Here is a 15,315-nt window from a genome sequence, read left to right on the forward strand (position 1 = left end):
TTGACCTATATATAAATACGGGAACTAAGTATGTGGTGAAGTGGGAGCTGCAACAAAACAGGGCGAGGAGGCACTTTTTCATAGATGATGTTGGGCAAACAGTCTCCCAATATGGAGAAAACAAAACAGAATCTCTACCAAGCTCCATACACAAAGGATGCTCGAATTCATCAGTTGTCAGATAAGAACAATTTAAAACAGCCCTTATAAATAAGATGGCCCTTTATAGCTTTTCAACCGTAAAACTAGGAATCTGGTTAATACTAGGTAGTGGTGAAGATATGGGGCTCTAGGGCACATGCACTGCTGCTGGACGTGCAGACACTGTGGCCACTCTGGATGGCACTCTGGGAGTACCCAGCATTCTGCTCCTGGACATGTGTTTTTAAAAATCTGACATGAATCCATAAGGAGATATGCGATGGTATTCATGACAGCATTGTTTGGGGCGATAAGGAATTGGAGACAATCTGGATGTCCATCCCTGGGGCTCTGGGTGGTCAAAATGTGATGGGTGCACACTGTGGAGTATCCTGCAGCAAATTAGAAGCAAAGGACTTAAAAACATAGGATGGAATGGAAGAAGTAACAATGTGATCTGAGACATAAGTAGTATTGTATTATATATTTGCAATATAAATGCATTATCATTTTAATGATTTTTAAATCCATTCATGCAACAATGCACATGGTTCAACGACATGCATTGCATTAGTTATCTATGGCTGCTTACCAGATTACCCCCAAACTTAAACAGCAATCAGCATGTATTATCTCACATGGCTTCTGTGGGTCAGGAATTCTACAGGTTAGAGCAGCTTAGCTGGGTGACTCTGGCTCAGGGCCTCTCATGGGTTGCACGCAAACTGTTGGTCAGGACTGCAGTCTTCTAAAGGCTGAACTGGTGTTGGAAGGTCCTTTTTTGTGTGTGTGTGTGGTACGCGGGCCTCTCACTGTTGTGGCCTCTCCCGTTGCAGAGCACAGGCTCCGGACACACAGGCTCAGCGGCCATGGCTCACGGGCCCAGCCACTCTGCGGCATGCAGGATCTTCCTGGACCGGGGCACGAACCCGTGTCCCCTGCATCGGCAGGCGGACTCTCAACCACTGTGCCACCAGGGAAGCCCTGGAAGGTCCATTTTTGAGGTTGTACACATACACACATGGTTGCTAGTTAGTGCTGGTGTGGTTGATAAGCTCGAGTTCCTCACCACTTGGGCCTCTCCTCAGGGCTACTTGAGTATCTTCAACGATTTAACAGCTGGCTTCCCCCAGAGGGAGAGATCCCAGAGAGAGCAAGGAGGAAGCTGCAGTGTCTTTTATAACCTAGTTTCTCAAGTAACGCACTGACACTTCCGCCACATGCTACCTGTTAGAAGCAAGTCCCTAGGTCCAGCCCACACTCACGGGGAGGAGGATTATGCTCCACCTTTTTTTTTTTTAAATTTTTATTGGGGTATAATTGCTTTACAATGGCGTTAGTTTCTGCTTTATAACAAAGTGAATCAGCTATACATATACATATATCCCTGTATCCCCTCCCTCTTGCGTTTCCCTCACATCCTCCCTATCCCACCCATCAAGGTGGTCACAAAGCACCGAGCTGATCTCCCTGTGCTATGCAGCTGCTTCCCACTAGCTATCTATTTTACATTTGGTAGTGTATATGTCTATGCCACTCTCTCAGTTCATCCCAGCTTACCCTTCCCCCTCCCCGTGTCCTCAAATCCATTCTCTACATCTGCGTCTTTGTTCCTGTCCTGCCCCTAGTTTCTTCATGCCCCTAGGTTCTTCAGAACCATTTTTTTTCTTTTTTCTATTTTTTTAGATTCCATATATATGTGTTAGTATACTGTATTTGTTTTTCTCTTTCTGACTTACTTCATTCTGCATGACAGACTCTAGGTCCATCCACCTCACTACAAATAACTCAATTTCGTTTCTTTTTATGGCTGAGTAATATGCCATTGTATATATGTGCCACATCTTTATCCATTCATCTGCTGATGGACACTTAGGTTGCTTCCATGTCCTGGCTATTGTAAATAGAGCTGCAATGAACATTGTGGTACATGACTCTTTTTGAATTATGGTTTTCTCCGGGTATATGCCCAGTAGTGGGATTGCTGAGTCATATGGTAGTTCTATTTTTAGTTTTTTAAGGAACCTCCATACTGTTCTCCATAGTGGCTGTATCAATTTACATTCCCACCAACAGTGCAACAGTGTTCCCTTTTCTCCACACCCTCTCCAGCATTTATTGTTTGCAAATTTTTTGATGATGGCCATTCTGACTGGTGTGAGGTGATACCTCATTGTAATTTTGATTTACATTTCTCTAATGATTAGTGATGTTGAGCATCCCTTCATGTGTTTGTTGGCAATCTGTATATCTTCTTTGGAGAAATGTCTATTTAGGTCTTCTGCCCATTTTTGGATTGGGTTGTTTGTTTTTTTGATATTGAGCTGAATGAGCTGCTTGTAAGTTTTGGAGATTAATTCTTTGTCAGTTGCTTCATTTGCAAATATTTTCTCCCATTCTGAGTGTTATCTTTTCATCTTGTTTATGGTTTCCTTTGCTGTGCAAAAGCTTTTAAGTTTCATTAGGTCCCATTTGTTTATTTTTGTTTTTATTTCCGTTTCTCTAGGAGGTGGATCAAAAAGGATCTTGCTATGATTTATGTCATAGAGTGTTCTGCCTATGTTTTCCTCTAAGAGTTTTATAGTGTCTGGCCTCACATTTAGGTCTTTAATCCATTTTGAGTTTATTTTTGTGTATGGTATTAGGGAGTGTTCTAATTTCATTCTTTTACATGTAGCTGTCCAGTTTTCCCAGCACCACTTATTGAAGAGGCTGTCTTTTTCTCCATTGTATATTCTTGCCTCCTTACCAAAAATAAGGTGACCATATGTGTGTGGGTTTATCTCTGGGCTTTCTATCCTGTTCATTGGTCTATAATTATGTTTTTGTGCCAGTACCATACTGTCTTGATTACTGTAGCTTTGTAGTATAGTCTGAAGTCTGGGAGCCTGATTCCTCTGCTCCGTTTTTTCCCTCAAGATTGCTTTGGCTATTCGGGGTCTTTTGTGTTTCCATACAAATTGTGAAATTTTTTGTTCTAGTTCTGTGAAAAATGCCATTAGTAGTTTGATAGAGATTGCACTGAATCTAGATTGCTTTGGGTAGCATAGTCATTTTCACAATGTTGATTCTTCCAATCCAAGAGTATGGTATATCTCTCCATCTGTTTGTATCATCTTTAATTTCTTTCATCTGTGTATAGTTTTCTGCATACAGGTCTTTTGTCTCCTTAGGCAGGTTCATTCCTAGGTATTTTATTCTTTTTGTTGCAATGGTAAATGGGAGTGTTTCCTTAATTTCTCTTTCAGATTTTTCATCATTAGTGTGTAGGAATGCAAGAGATTTCTGTGCATTAATTTTGTATCCTGCTACTTTACCAAATTCATTGATTAGCTCTAGTAGTTTTCTGGTAGCATCTTTAGGATTCTCTATGTAGAGTATCATGTCATCTGCAAACAATGACAGCTTTACTACTTCTTTTCCGATTTGGATTCCTTTTATTTCTTTTACTTCTTTGATTGCTGTGGCTAAAACTTCCAAAACCATGTTGAATAATATTGGTGAGAGTGGACAACCTTGTCTTGTTCCTTATCTTAGAGGAAATGGTTTCAGTTTTTCACCATTGAGAACGATGTTGGCTGTGGGTTTGTCATATATGGCCTTTATTATGTTGAGGTAAGTTCCCTCTGTGCCTTTCTGGAGGGTTTTTATCATAAATGGGTGTTGAATTTTGTCAAAAGCTTTTTCCACATCTATTGAGATGATTATATGGTTTTTCTCCTTCAGTGTGTTAATATGGTTTATCACATTGATTGATTTGCATATATTGAAGAATCCTTGCATTCCTGGGATAAACCCCACTTGATCATGGTCTATGATCCTTTTAATGTGCTGTTGGATTCTGTTTGTTAGTATTTTGTTGAGGATTTTTGCATCTGTGTTCATCAGTGATATTGGCCTGTAGTTTTCTTTCTTTGTGACATCTTTGTCTGGTTTTGGTATCAGGGTGATGGTGGCCTCGTAGAATGAGTTTGGGAGTGTTCCTCCCTCTGCTATATTTTGGAAGAGTTTGAGAAGGATAGATGTTAGCTCTTCTCTAAATGTTTGATAGAATTTGCCTGCGAAGCCATCTGGTATGCTCCACCTTTTGAAGGGAGGAGTGTCAAAGAATTTGTGTACATAGTTTAAAACCACCACAAAAAGTATACATTAAACCAAAGAATATACATTAAACAGTTTGGAATGGTTGCCTATGATAGGGAATAGGATAAAAGGGAACAGATGGAAGGGAAGGAGGGAGAGAGGTAGGCTAACAAGAGGCCCTGCGTGGACCAAAAATGACAGTGTGCACCGAATTCTCTGCATCTGGAGTTAAAAAAAAAAAAAAAAGTAACTCAGTGTGCATCTTTTCAGTCTCCTTTCTATATATTCACATAAGCACAAAAACCTTTATACTTTTTTTTTTTTTTTTTGGCCACGCCATGAGGCATGCGCGATTTTAGTTCCCCAGCCAGGGATCAAACCTGTGCCCTTGCAGTCAATGGCAGAGTCCTAAACTGGAAGGGAGGACTGGCAGAAGGGAGTCCACCAGGGAAGTCCCTAAACCTTTATACTTATAGTTTTGTTTTTTGGTGTCTTCTTTTAAAATCCTGGCTGGGATCTTATTAGACCTAATGATCTACAACTAGGTTTTTTCACTTCACTGTGCATCTTGGTGAGTTTTCCATGCACTATACAGATGTCTGCTTCTTCTTATTACTGCATATCATTCCACAGAATGGATATAGCAAAATCTATTGAATCACTTCCTTATCGATGGACATGCAAGTGAATTTGACCTCTCTTCTGTTTTCCTTTCTCTCTGGTTGGCTGCATGTCTGTCTCTGTACAGCCACCTTTGTTCCTCTGTTCTCTCTGCACTTTCTCTTTACTTATTTTGTCTCCTCTGGAGTTCAAGATTGGGGGATAAGGGACGTGCAATGACATTGCTGCAGGCAGGGGTGGTAACCTTAGGGCAGGCAGGGCCGACTGTGGCAGGCTTGCTATTCCTTCGGCCTACCTCCTCCTAACTAGCTGAATGGAGGATCTCATGCAGCTCAGCAAACATCCTGGTCCTTGCCTTCAAAGACCTCGCACCTAGCAGGGGAACAGACATGTGAGTAACCCACCCAAGGCAGAATGGTGTAGGGTGAGGAGAAGCCTTGCAAGTCTCACTGACTGCCTGGGCTTTCGTCCACCAACATCACTTACTAGATGTTTGGCACTGGGCAAGTTATTTCACCTCCTGATACCTCAGTGTTCCCATCTGTAAAATGATGATGTAAGAGTCTTTTTTTCTTAAGATGTTGACCTGAGAAATAAGATAATACATGTAAAGTACTTAGCACAGCGCTTGGCATGTACTGATCTAGAACACTGAACTGTTAGGAAGCTAGCCAGGGTGTGGTTGTGCATAGAATGGGGTACCAATAAAACAGGAAGACGTGGGCTCTGGGTTCTGTGGGGTTGGAAGAAATCCTCACAAATCCTTTGGACATAACCCAAAGGATGGGCAGCTTTTCCCAGGGTACAGCTGGAGGGAGGTATTCCAGGGGGACAAAAAGGTAAAAGTAAAAGCACTGAGGTGGACATAAGAGGCAAGTTTGGGGTATGGGGAGTAGCGCCCTCTGGCTGGAAGGTCATTCTCACTGGCAAAGGGAGGAAAAGTCCTTTCAGGGAGGTGCACAGCCAGGCTTCTGGCACAGAGAAAGGAGTTCAGGGCCCTTCCATGGACTTAAGCCCCAAAGCCGAAGCTGCAGGTCTATCCCAGGACCACAGTCAGGGTCAGGCAGGGATCCGGGAAGGGAGCTCCCTTCCCACCGTCCTCCTGCCCTCTACAGCAGGGGCCTCCTCCCAGGGCCTGGCCACTCCCCGCATCCAGCACCCCCGCCTTCAGCTGGTTGGGAGGCAGTCAGGAGGCTTTTCGCGGGGGCTGTGCCGGGTGGGCGGTTTTCCCAGAGCAAGGAGCGGAGCAGGACTGAGTTGGCGCTCGCTTCCTCAGATATAGACGTCGCTGGTTGAATGACCAGCCTGCCCCGCTAGCGTGAGCCCAGGGGCTTCCTCAGGCCCTGTGTTCCGGTCCTGGGGGCTGCAGCATCATACCTCAGGGGTGTGGCATGTCACAGAGAGAGGCCAGAGGGGCACTGGCCATGCCAGGAGTAGGGAAGAGCCCGGCCAAGGCCACACCGAGGTCGCTGGCAGGCACTGACAGGAAAAGGAGCCGCCTGAGCAGGACAGGGCAGGACCTGTGGGAAGAGACCAGCTGGAGCAACCAAAGATGGAGCAGAACTGCCCCAAGCCCTCGAGGGGCCAGCGCCAGGAGGCTGGTTCGTGGCCGGGTAAGAAAGCCGCGACCTGAAGAGGTAGCTGGGAGAGGCAGGCATGGGAGGGGCTGCAACGTCACCTGTGATGGCAGAGCCTCACTCATGGTTACTGTCCTGCCCGAGAGAGGGGACATTGGCCAACTTCCGCTCCAAGGCTCCATGCTTGGGTGGTTGGGGAAGTCAGAGCCGGTCTTAACCAGAGCGTGGCTCAGAGAGCTGGCCCAACTCACTTCTCTCAAGGAAACTGAGGCCCGGAGAAGTGATATGTTGCCCAAGGTCCCAGAGCAGCAGTCAGCGACAGGGTCAGCACGCTTTGGTGTCCTTTCCTCTTTACCACAGTTGCCTCTACATCTCAGGACCCGGCTGGGCCTAGGGTCAGCCCTACAGAGCAGGGCAGGGCTGTGTGCTCCCTGTGGCCCCAGGGCATCCTAATAAGCAGGATTCAGACTTAGGTGTGGATGCAGCAAGGGCCAGGGGGAGGCACAGTGGAGGGTGGGAAAGAGTACAGGACTCTCAGTTCTGAGCCCAGATGAGGTCTTCTCTCCATGTCCTCTGCCATAAAGCAGGGCCGGGCTGAGAGCAGACCAAGAGGGTACGAGGCCCTCGGGTCTCTGTCGTTTGGCATGCTACTACTCTGGCAGGAGGCCTTGCCCTAGGATGCTCTTAGCAATGGGGCAATGGGCGTCCGGTCAGCCCCACTCACCTGGGGTCCTCTGCAGAGTGAGGCCAGTCCTGAGAACGCCGCTCGGGAGCGGAGCCGGGTGAGGACCCTGCGCCAGGCCTTCCTGGCCCTGCAGGCCGCTCTACCTGCCGTGCCGCCCAACACCAAGCTTTCCAAGTTGGATGTGCTGGTGCTGGCCACCAGCTACATAGCCCACCTCACCCGCACACTTGGCCACGAGATGCCTGGCCCCGCCTGGCCACCCTTCCTGCGTGGACTCCGCTACTTGCACCCTCTCAAGGTAGGTCACGGGCCCGGGGCCTCGGGGAAGGGGGTTTGGGATGGGGGATACTGGACTCAGTCCCCCTGCCCTCGGCAGAGCTGACGCTGGGGCCGGCTGCTTCCTGCTCTCTCATGGGGAGAAGAGCTGAGGCTGGCTCTTGGGACTGGAATGACAATATTTCTCATGGGATGCAGTGGGAGTGATGATTGGAAATGACTTCATGAGACTATGGTTCCTCCAAGGGGAGGGAAATTCTTAGAGGCCCCAAGACTCCGGGGGACTTAGTGGTAGAAGAGAAAAGGGGGTAGTTTCCAGGGCTGGGGCCTGGGAAAGAAACCACACCTAGGAGATTCCTAGATTCCAAGGGACACTATGCCACTGTACAGTGCCTTGGTGTCCTTTGGACTTTTGTCTCAGGAGGGATCCCCCTTTGGAGAACAAAGCTCTAAGAAAGCATCACTCTAGAAGTAACCAAGCTGGGTGGGGGAGTGGCAGGGGCTGGGAAAGGGGGAAGGAGGGCTTCCTGCAGGCATCACTTACCAGACTGTCACCTACCTTTCCTGAGCCTCAGTTTTATTATACGGAAAGGGAAGATAACATGAGTCTGACTTTGCTTCCAGGGTGTGAAATGAGATCATGAAGGAAAAGTATGATTAACAATAATCATCATCGCAATAACAGCTAACATTATCTGGGGGCTAAAGTTATGCCCAGAGCTAGACTAAACGCTTTAGTGTATTTTTATCTTTTAATCCGCACAAGAACCAAATGAGGATGAAAAAAAAGAAAATTTAAAAAAAAAAAGAAAAAGAACCAAATGAAGATTACTTTACAGATGAGGAAACTGAAGCTTAGGTAGGTTAAGTGGCTGAATGCAGTTCAGGCCCCGGGCTCATAGCCACTAAGCAGGCCCCGGGGGTGGGTGGAGCACACTGTAAGTTGCTGACTGCCAGTGTAGCTGTTCTAAAGGGTCGTCTTTGCCCTCTGAGGACAGCAACTTTATTTCTATGGAGGATACTTTTCACCATCTCTCTTCCTTAAACATCATAGTTCTGAAATGTCTTGAAACTTAAGACATTTTTCTTTCATATAAATACAACTAAAATGCAAGAATTTGAGACTAAAAGGGGAAACTCTGAAATGCCAATGTTGGCACCTGGTGCAGTGTCCCCGGGCGGCACAGTTGCTTACTTAGATGTAAGATGGCGGCCAAGGTGAGACCCTTGCAGGAAGCAGGTGATGCAAAAATATGTTGAAGAATGTATAAATGAGAGCCCAGCTAGGTCTAGCACTCTGGCAGCTGGGTCGGGTGGGTCAGCTAGCCAGCAGCAGTGGCCCTCAGCCCCCAAGTGGGGGGCTGTCAAGAGGAGGGCAGACCTCAGAGCCAAGTCAACCTGGCCTTTTCTGGGACTGGCCACGCTCCTGCTGGAAGGATGGACAATCCTGGGAGGTCCCTGCGTAGGGGGAGTGGGCAGCACTGACATCTGGGGCCACAGGCACTTGGGCCCGGCCGGGACTGGGCAAGAGAAAGGGTCAGGACTGTTCAGTGCCAGGAGGAGCCTGTCCTTGCCCCTCGCTGCTGCCCTCCCCACTGCCCAGGCCCTGGCTGCTGCCAGCTCTGCCGCCCGCCTCCCTCCCCACCATCCGGGGCTCCTCTTGGGGCCCTTGCTTTTCTCAGATGGCTCCTCCTGTGCCCCTCAGCCAGGCTCAGGTGGTCAGGAGAATGTGTGAGGCCATGAGTGGTGGGGAGCCTGGGACCGCTGTCATCGGAGCAGTTGTGGGGACGGGTCTCGGGGAGGGAGGCTAGGGAAGGCCCGGTCTGGGCTGCCGAGGACCACGAGGGCTGGGCTAGTGAGCACGACCCCCATCCCCTCCCCATGTCTTGCAGAAGTGGCCGATGCGATCGCGTCTCTACGCCGGAGGCCTGGGGTGCTCTGGCCTTGACTCCACCACAGCCATCACCTCGGGCCAAAGAACAAAGGAGGCAGAGACCGGGCCCCAAGTCTCTGGAGAGGCAGATGCTCTTCGTCCCACCAGGCCGCTCTCACCGGCACCTGGTGACAAGTGATCACCACAGTCGCCCTTTTCTCCTGGACTATGACTCAAGCTTAGGGACCTGGATTCTCTGCCAGGCCCTGCCTGTCTTCATTCTGCCTCTCACCCATCGATCTGATTCAGGCTCCACTCCCAGGTTCCAGCACACAGACCAGGCAGAGCAGTGGGCACCTCTGTGACAGAGAGTACTCAGGAGGACCAGGGAGAAGATCCTCATCTTGTCACCCACGGGTGATGCCCCAGTGGCTCCCTTGTGGCAGTTACAGGGAAGTGGGCAAGGAAAGGGTCTGACTGAGTTGGAAGTTGAGTTAGGGCACTGTCCCTTGCTTTTCTCCCCTAAGGTGCCCACAAACCCTCTGGAGACTGCAAGAAGACAGACACTGCTGCACATGTACAGAGGTAGCGGCTGAGGCTGGCAGCAGCTGCAGGTGCTGATGGGAAAGCCAGGGGCCAGACAGGCTCTCAGCAGCTGTGAGTGTGAACAGAGCTGGGCCGGGGTCACATAGGTAGAGAGGAAACTGAAGAAGGGAACATACTTTGTTATTGCACTGCAAGATGCTTACCCAACATCAGGAATGTAGGAATTTTGTATCTGCATTATGGTCTCTCCAGCTGCCCCTCATCACTACGTGTTCTCCCTCTCTGGGCCCTGCACCCTTCCACTCTTCTCTTGCTATGAGTTATATTTACAGGTTAAACCATAAAGCTTACATTGCTTACATTCCAGTATCCAGAGAAACTTTTACATAGTCCTAGCTGCCTAGTTTGAGATTTTATCCCAGAGGCAGCTTTACCTTAACTGAACCAGGCAGCACCTTAAGCCCTTGCGTTTGAAGGTTGTGATAGACTCAGTTACATCCTTGAAGGACCTGAGAAGGAGAACGTGTATCTTTTCCAGGGGATAATAATTACAATCTTCCATTATATTAGAAACCTAACCTCCAGGACAAACAAGATAGGCCTGGGTTCACTGGGTTCCTTGTATGATTTTGGCCGAAGGCCCCACTGGCTCAGGAGTTATTTCTACAGTCTGTCTACACCGAGCTCCCTCCGGCCAGCTCCCCACCACAGGCACTGCCCTCCCAGCCTCTCCCTTAGTCCTGCCATAGGGTGCCAGAAATCAGATAGTGCTTTACTGGAATTTATCTCTGGCCTTGTAGAAATAGTTTGAGGAAAAATCAGTGTCTATACATACAGAAAGTAACTTTCCAGATCAGGTGTGGCTTCAGATCAGGTACCTAAAGTCCAGACAGAGAAGGAACCATCTTTTTGTTAAACTTCAGTGCCTCAGAGTAGGAAGGCACGGGCCAGGCCAACTAGAGTCCCAACAGGGGTAGCCTTAGACAGACGCCACCACTGCCATCATGAGAACGAATGAGATTCTGGCCGACTGGGCGTGGCCGGGGGGTCTGAGCTCTGGTGTGAGGAACTGCTATTCCTCCACAGGGCTGACCAGGGCAGCAGGGGAAAGGGGGCTGAGGGGGTGACTCAGCAGATTGGTGTGGAGGCACGAAAGCAGACACAGAACGTCCCAGCCGCGGCAGCATGAGATGTGGGAGAGCAGCTGGACTGTGGCTGGGAGCCATGGTGAGAAGGCCTCAGCCAAGGCCAAACTCATAAATCTACCAAGTCTCTGCTGAGGAGCCTGGAGAGCTTGTGCAGAGCTGCTTCTGGGCAGCTGGACGGGGCCAGGCAAGGCAGAGACCAGGTGTGGGCAGGCACTAGCACAGTGCTCTTCGCAGGACCATAAAAGTCCAGCTCGAATGTTCTATGTTTAAAGCCAAAAAGCAGTATCTTCCTTGTTGAATTGGAATGTGGTCAGAAGAGGAACACATGAATTTCCTCGTGGGCTGGTAGTGCGCAATCTCTGTCTGGGGATGAAGCTGGGACAGCTGGCTTCGGGTGTGCACTGCGGTCCCCCCATAACACAGAGCTTCTCCTGATAACTCAGGTTTGGGAGCTTGCTCCACGCACCCCGCTCAGACTCCAGCCTTTGCCTAGTAATGCCAGACCCTTCGGGAGAGGGGGGACCACATTACCCTGGTAGAAAAGACAAGGAGGGCCAAAGAAGGATGCAGCTGGTGGGGGGCTGGGGGAGGGCAAGTACCATCATTACAAGTTTCTAAGTCTGTCTCAGGATCTTTCCAGGCATTTCCTTAGTGTTCTGGACAGTCCCCAAGGGGTCCAGGGACCGTCTCCTCCAGCCAGACAGCACCCAGCACAGTCAGGTCAGGAAGCAAAAGGACTGCCAGGGGGCAGGCAGAGCCAAGAAAAGGACCAGGGGATGAATGGGAATAACCAGAGGAAATGTCAGGTTGGAGACTTCGACCTACAAATGAACCAGAATCAGGAGTAACCCCCTTTTCCTCTGTAGCAGAGGAGGAAAAATACCGTCTCACTGGGAGACCCTGGGAACAGGGGTATGTAGGAAAGAAGCTCCAAAAGGAAACAGGAGCTTGGATGACAAAATGACGCTCAGGTGGCCTGGCTCGGGAGTGAGAGGGCTGATTGGTCCACTTGAGTGTCTTGTACGCCTGCCCCATCCCCATGTACCTGTGACTCTAGGTGGGGGTGAGGCAGTGATGGCCGGGACGACTTCCCCGGGGCTGGATATGCGTGTGCTTTCTGAGAGGCAGCAGAATTACAGGGGAGAGGCTTCTATGCACTTTGGGAGAAGCAGAGCTGGCCAAGGGAGATCTAAGTATTAAGGTGGAGACTGCAGATTTCACTAAATTGAGAACTAGAGTCATTAGAAATAGAAAAATCTAGTCTTGTCTGAGAAATTCCCTTTTGCTTCCTCTGGAAGGAGCCTGGCTAGGATGAGTCAGATGGCACTGTCCTTTCCCCTTTGTGGCCTAAGCCCTAAACCCAGGGCCCCTGCAATCTTGGTATTCGAGATCAGGGGTTAGCAAACTATAGCCAGTGGGCCAAATCCAGCCCCCGATTTTTTAAATAAGTTTTTTTTGGGAAAAGAGTCACACCTATTTGTTTACATATGATCTATGGCTACTTTCCTGATACAAGGCAGAGTCGAATATCTGCGACAGACAGTAAAGCGCAAAATACTTACAGAGTTCCTGCGAAGGAACTCTGGCCCTTTACAGGAAAAGTTTTGCTCTTGATCAGAGATATGCAAAGTGTGGTCCGGGAACCCTGGGGGTCCCTGAGACCCATTCAGTGCCCTAAGTAGTCAAAATTATTTTCATAATACAAGATGCGATTTGCCTTTTTTCCACTCCTATTCTCTCATGAGTGTAATGGAATTTTCCAGAAGCCATATGACATGTGATATTGCAACAACAGATGGAATGTAGAAGCAGATAGGAGAGTCCAGCTCTCGATTACAACAGACATTAAAGGTATTTGCAAAAATGTAAACCAATGCCACTCTTCTCACTAAATATTTTCCAATATGGAAAATAATTATTTTTCATAAAAATGGTATCTATATTCACATATAGTGGGTTAATTAATGTTATTTTTAAATAAATATTTTTAAGTCTATTTTAATTTCTAATATGGTAAATATCAATAGAAATTACCCACATAAGCAAAAGCTTTTCCGAGCCCTACATTTTTAAGAACGTAAAGGGATCCTGAGACCAAAAATTCTTAGAAATCTCTGCCCTAGAATAGATTGGCGAAGGTCAAGAAAAGCTCTTACCCCATCCCCATGACCCTGTATGTGACAGCTCTACCCTCTGCCTGGGGCAGACACAGTGATTCAGTCTTGGCCTTCGAGAGACAAGGGGCTTATGGTGAGGGGCGGGGGGGTGCCTGGCAGAATGTGGACAGACTGTCCCGAGTCCAGATCAGAGTGAGGTCTCCTGAAGGATGAAGGTGGGGCTGATCCCCTGGTGGGCTGGGCCGTCCTCAGGCACATCCACGGCCTCCTTGTCTCTGCTGCCCCTCAGCATCCCATTGCTCACCTTCTCCGGAAACACAGCGGTGTCCACAGAAAGATCCTGGGGAACACAGAGCAAAGGGACTGGGTGGGGTGAACGTGAGGCAAAGGGGAGGTGAAGGAACCTCCCCTTTCTCTTGCAGGAAAGATGACCCTGCTTTGATCCTGGCTAGAAAGGAGACCAACGAGGAGCAGGCCCGGGGATGAGCACGGGGCTGGGAGGAGGGAGACAAAAGGCCAGCAGCTGTGGCCTCGCGGGGCCGAGACCCTTCTGCCCACCAAGCCCCCGCTCCCCTGTGGGAAGGAGCCAGGCAGCTGCTGCGGGACCGTCCAGCTCAGGCCAATCATCAGAGAAAGGGGGGCTGGGAGGAGAAAGAAAAGGGAAGCACAGGAACCCAGGAGGCCCGGCAGTAGCCTGAGAGGGAAGGGAGGGGCGATCTGACAACAGAGGTGCTACCTGGCTGGGGGTTTTGCAGTGAAGTCGCTTCTGACAGGATGTGGGCAGGAGGGCAACGAGTTTCGGCAACACTGGGTAAATGGTCCGAGGGTTCAGGGTCCGGCCCCGCATTCCGCCTGAAGACAAAGTGCTCCTGAGGCTCCTATCGTGTAACCAGGGCACACCCGCGGCCCCCTGCCCTCCCCTTGCTCTCAGGACTCTAAACCCCCAGTCCCCGCCCACCGCCTCAAGCGCCACCAAGAAGTGTGACTGTTCCAGGCACCCAGGAGCCCAGGATTCCCTGTACCCCATGCCACACCCTGTCACCACTGTGCAGACTGCCTGCCCGCCCCCCCATCCCACTAGACTTGCAGCCAAGCATAGGTCCTATGACCTGGCTGGCAAGTGGCTTCCAAAAGAACCACCACGGTTCTTGATTTGATGATGAGAAACCCCAGGAGTGAAGATCTATCTCCTCTTGGTTGAGCCTGGATTTCCTACTCCCCCCACCCCCAGGCTGGCTGCTAGGGGCACTTCCCCTCTTTGGGGCTCTGCCTCCCCAGCCTCAGGTTTGGAGAGGAGCCCCCTCCCCCAACACAGCTAGGGGCCAGCTGCTGAGCAGGGAAATAAAGGACAGGGACCACCTCAACTGCCCAGGGCAGAAGCAGCAAGATTAAGTGCAACCTGCAGGAGATGCTAGAAAGACGGAGTAGCTGACCATCAGCCACTGGGGAGATCATGCGGACCGAGCGGAAACTAAGGACCATTGAATTAGCTGAGAAGTTATGAAGGGGCAAAGACAATTGGGTGTTTTTTAACCTGAAAAAAATTTGACAAATCATCAAATTATCAGATTACGAACACTCCTCCACATTAAGGATGCTGGAAGGAGAAACAAAAGTGAGTAAATCAGGCTGTCCTAAGAGGTCTATCAAGGTTTCGGGGGTCAAGAACGTCTGAGTTGCGTCCAAGTCGGGTGAAAATAAATTCTGTGTCACACATCCCAGAAACCACAGTTAACTGCACAGTGGCTGGCCGAGTCCTGGTGAAAACACAGGTACACTCTCTCTACAGACGCAAACTTTGAATAGGGCTTGGAGAGGGATCCAGGTGAATATAAAACTATCAAGATGTGATATGCTCTGAGAAGAAGTATAGTAGCATGAAGCAGAAGTTGAAGCAAAGCTCAGTTCTAATTGAAGTGTGAGTATATGCCACGCCAGCTGGAAAGGGCTACATCTCATCACGAGAGGCCATTGGCCCTGACATTGGCAGGGCTGCCAGACATGGGAAGTGTCGGTCAGGACTGGTTTAACGTGCCACAAACACAGTGGTAATACTCCACCAACTGGCCAAGGAGTTTCTCTTTTGACCAGTCTTACCAGGTGCCTATTGGCGACAACATGCTGCCACCATCATTTTCCTGGACAGAAAGGCAAACCAAGGCAGACCTATTTTGCTTTTGGAAGGTCGTCATAAAATATGCCATTGACCCAGACAGGCAGGCCTCTCATACATTACTACAAAATGAAC

The 15,315-nt window shown here is 49.3% G+C and overlaps 2 protein-coding genes across 2 annotated transcripts; one reads left to right on the forward strand and one right to left on the reverse strand.

The window, feature by feature from the left end:
* Positions 1-6,236: 6,236 nt before the first annotated feature.
* TCF23 (transcription factor 23) lies at positions 6,237-9,455 on the forward strand (the record flags this gene model as incomplete). Its single annotated transcript, XM_082642762.1, has 3 exons — positions 6,237-6,458; positions 7,163-7,405; positions 9,276-9,455. The coding sequence occupies 3 exons, from the start codon at positions 6,237-6,239 to the stop codon at positions 9,453-9,455; spliced, it is 645 nt and encodes a 214-aa protein (XP_082498888.1).
* Positions 9,456-13,245: 3,790 nt separating this feature from the next.
* LOC309815230 (sodium-dependent multivitamin transporter-like) lies at positions 13,246-13,924 on the reverse strand. Its single transcript, XM_082641885.1, has 2 exons — positions 13,804-13,924; positions 13,246-13,407 (listed from the first exon to the last, which is right to left on the reverse strand). Exons 1-2 carry the CDS (start codon positions 13,912-13,914, stop codon positions 13,255-13,257), a joined length of 264 nt encoding a protein of 87 aa, XP_082498011.1. The 5' UTR covers positions 13,915-13,924; the 3' UTR covers positions 13,246-13,254.
* Between the last annotated feature and the right edge of the window lie 1,391 nt (positions 13,925-15,315).

The sequence above is a fragment of the Mesoplodon mirus genome, assembly GCF_964341445.2.
Source record: "Mesoplodon mirus genome assembly, chromosome: 14".
Taxonomy (NCBI): Eukaryota; Metazoa; Chordata; class Mammalia; order Artiodactyla; family Ziphiidae; genus Mesoplodon; species Mesoplodon mirus.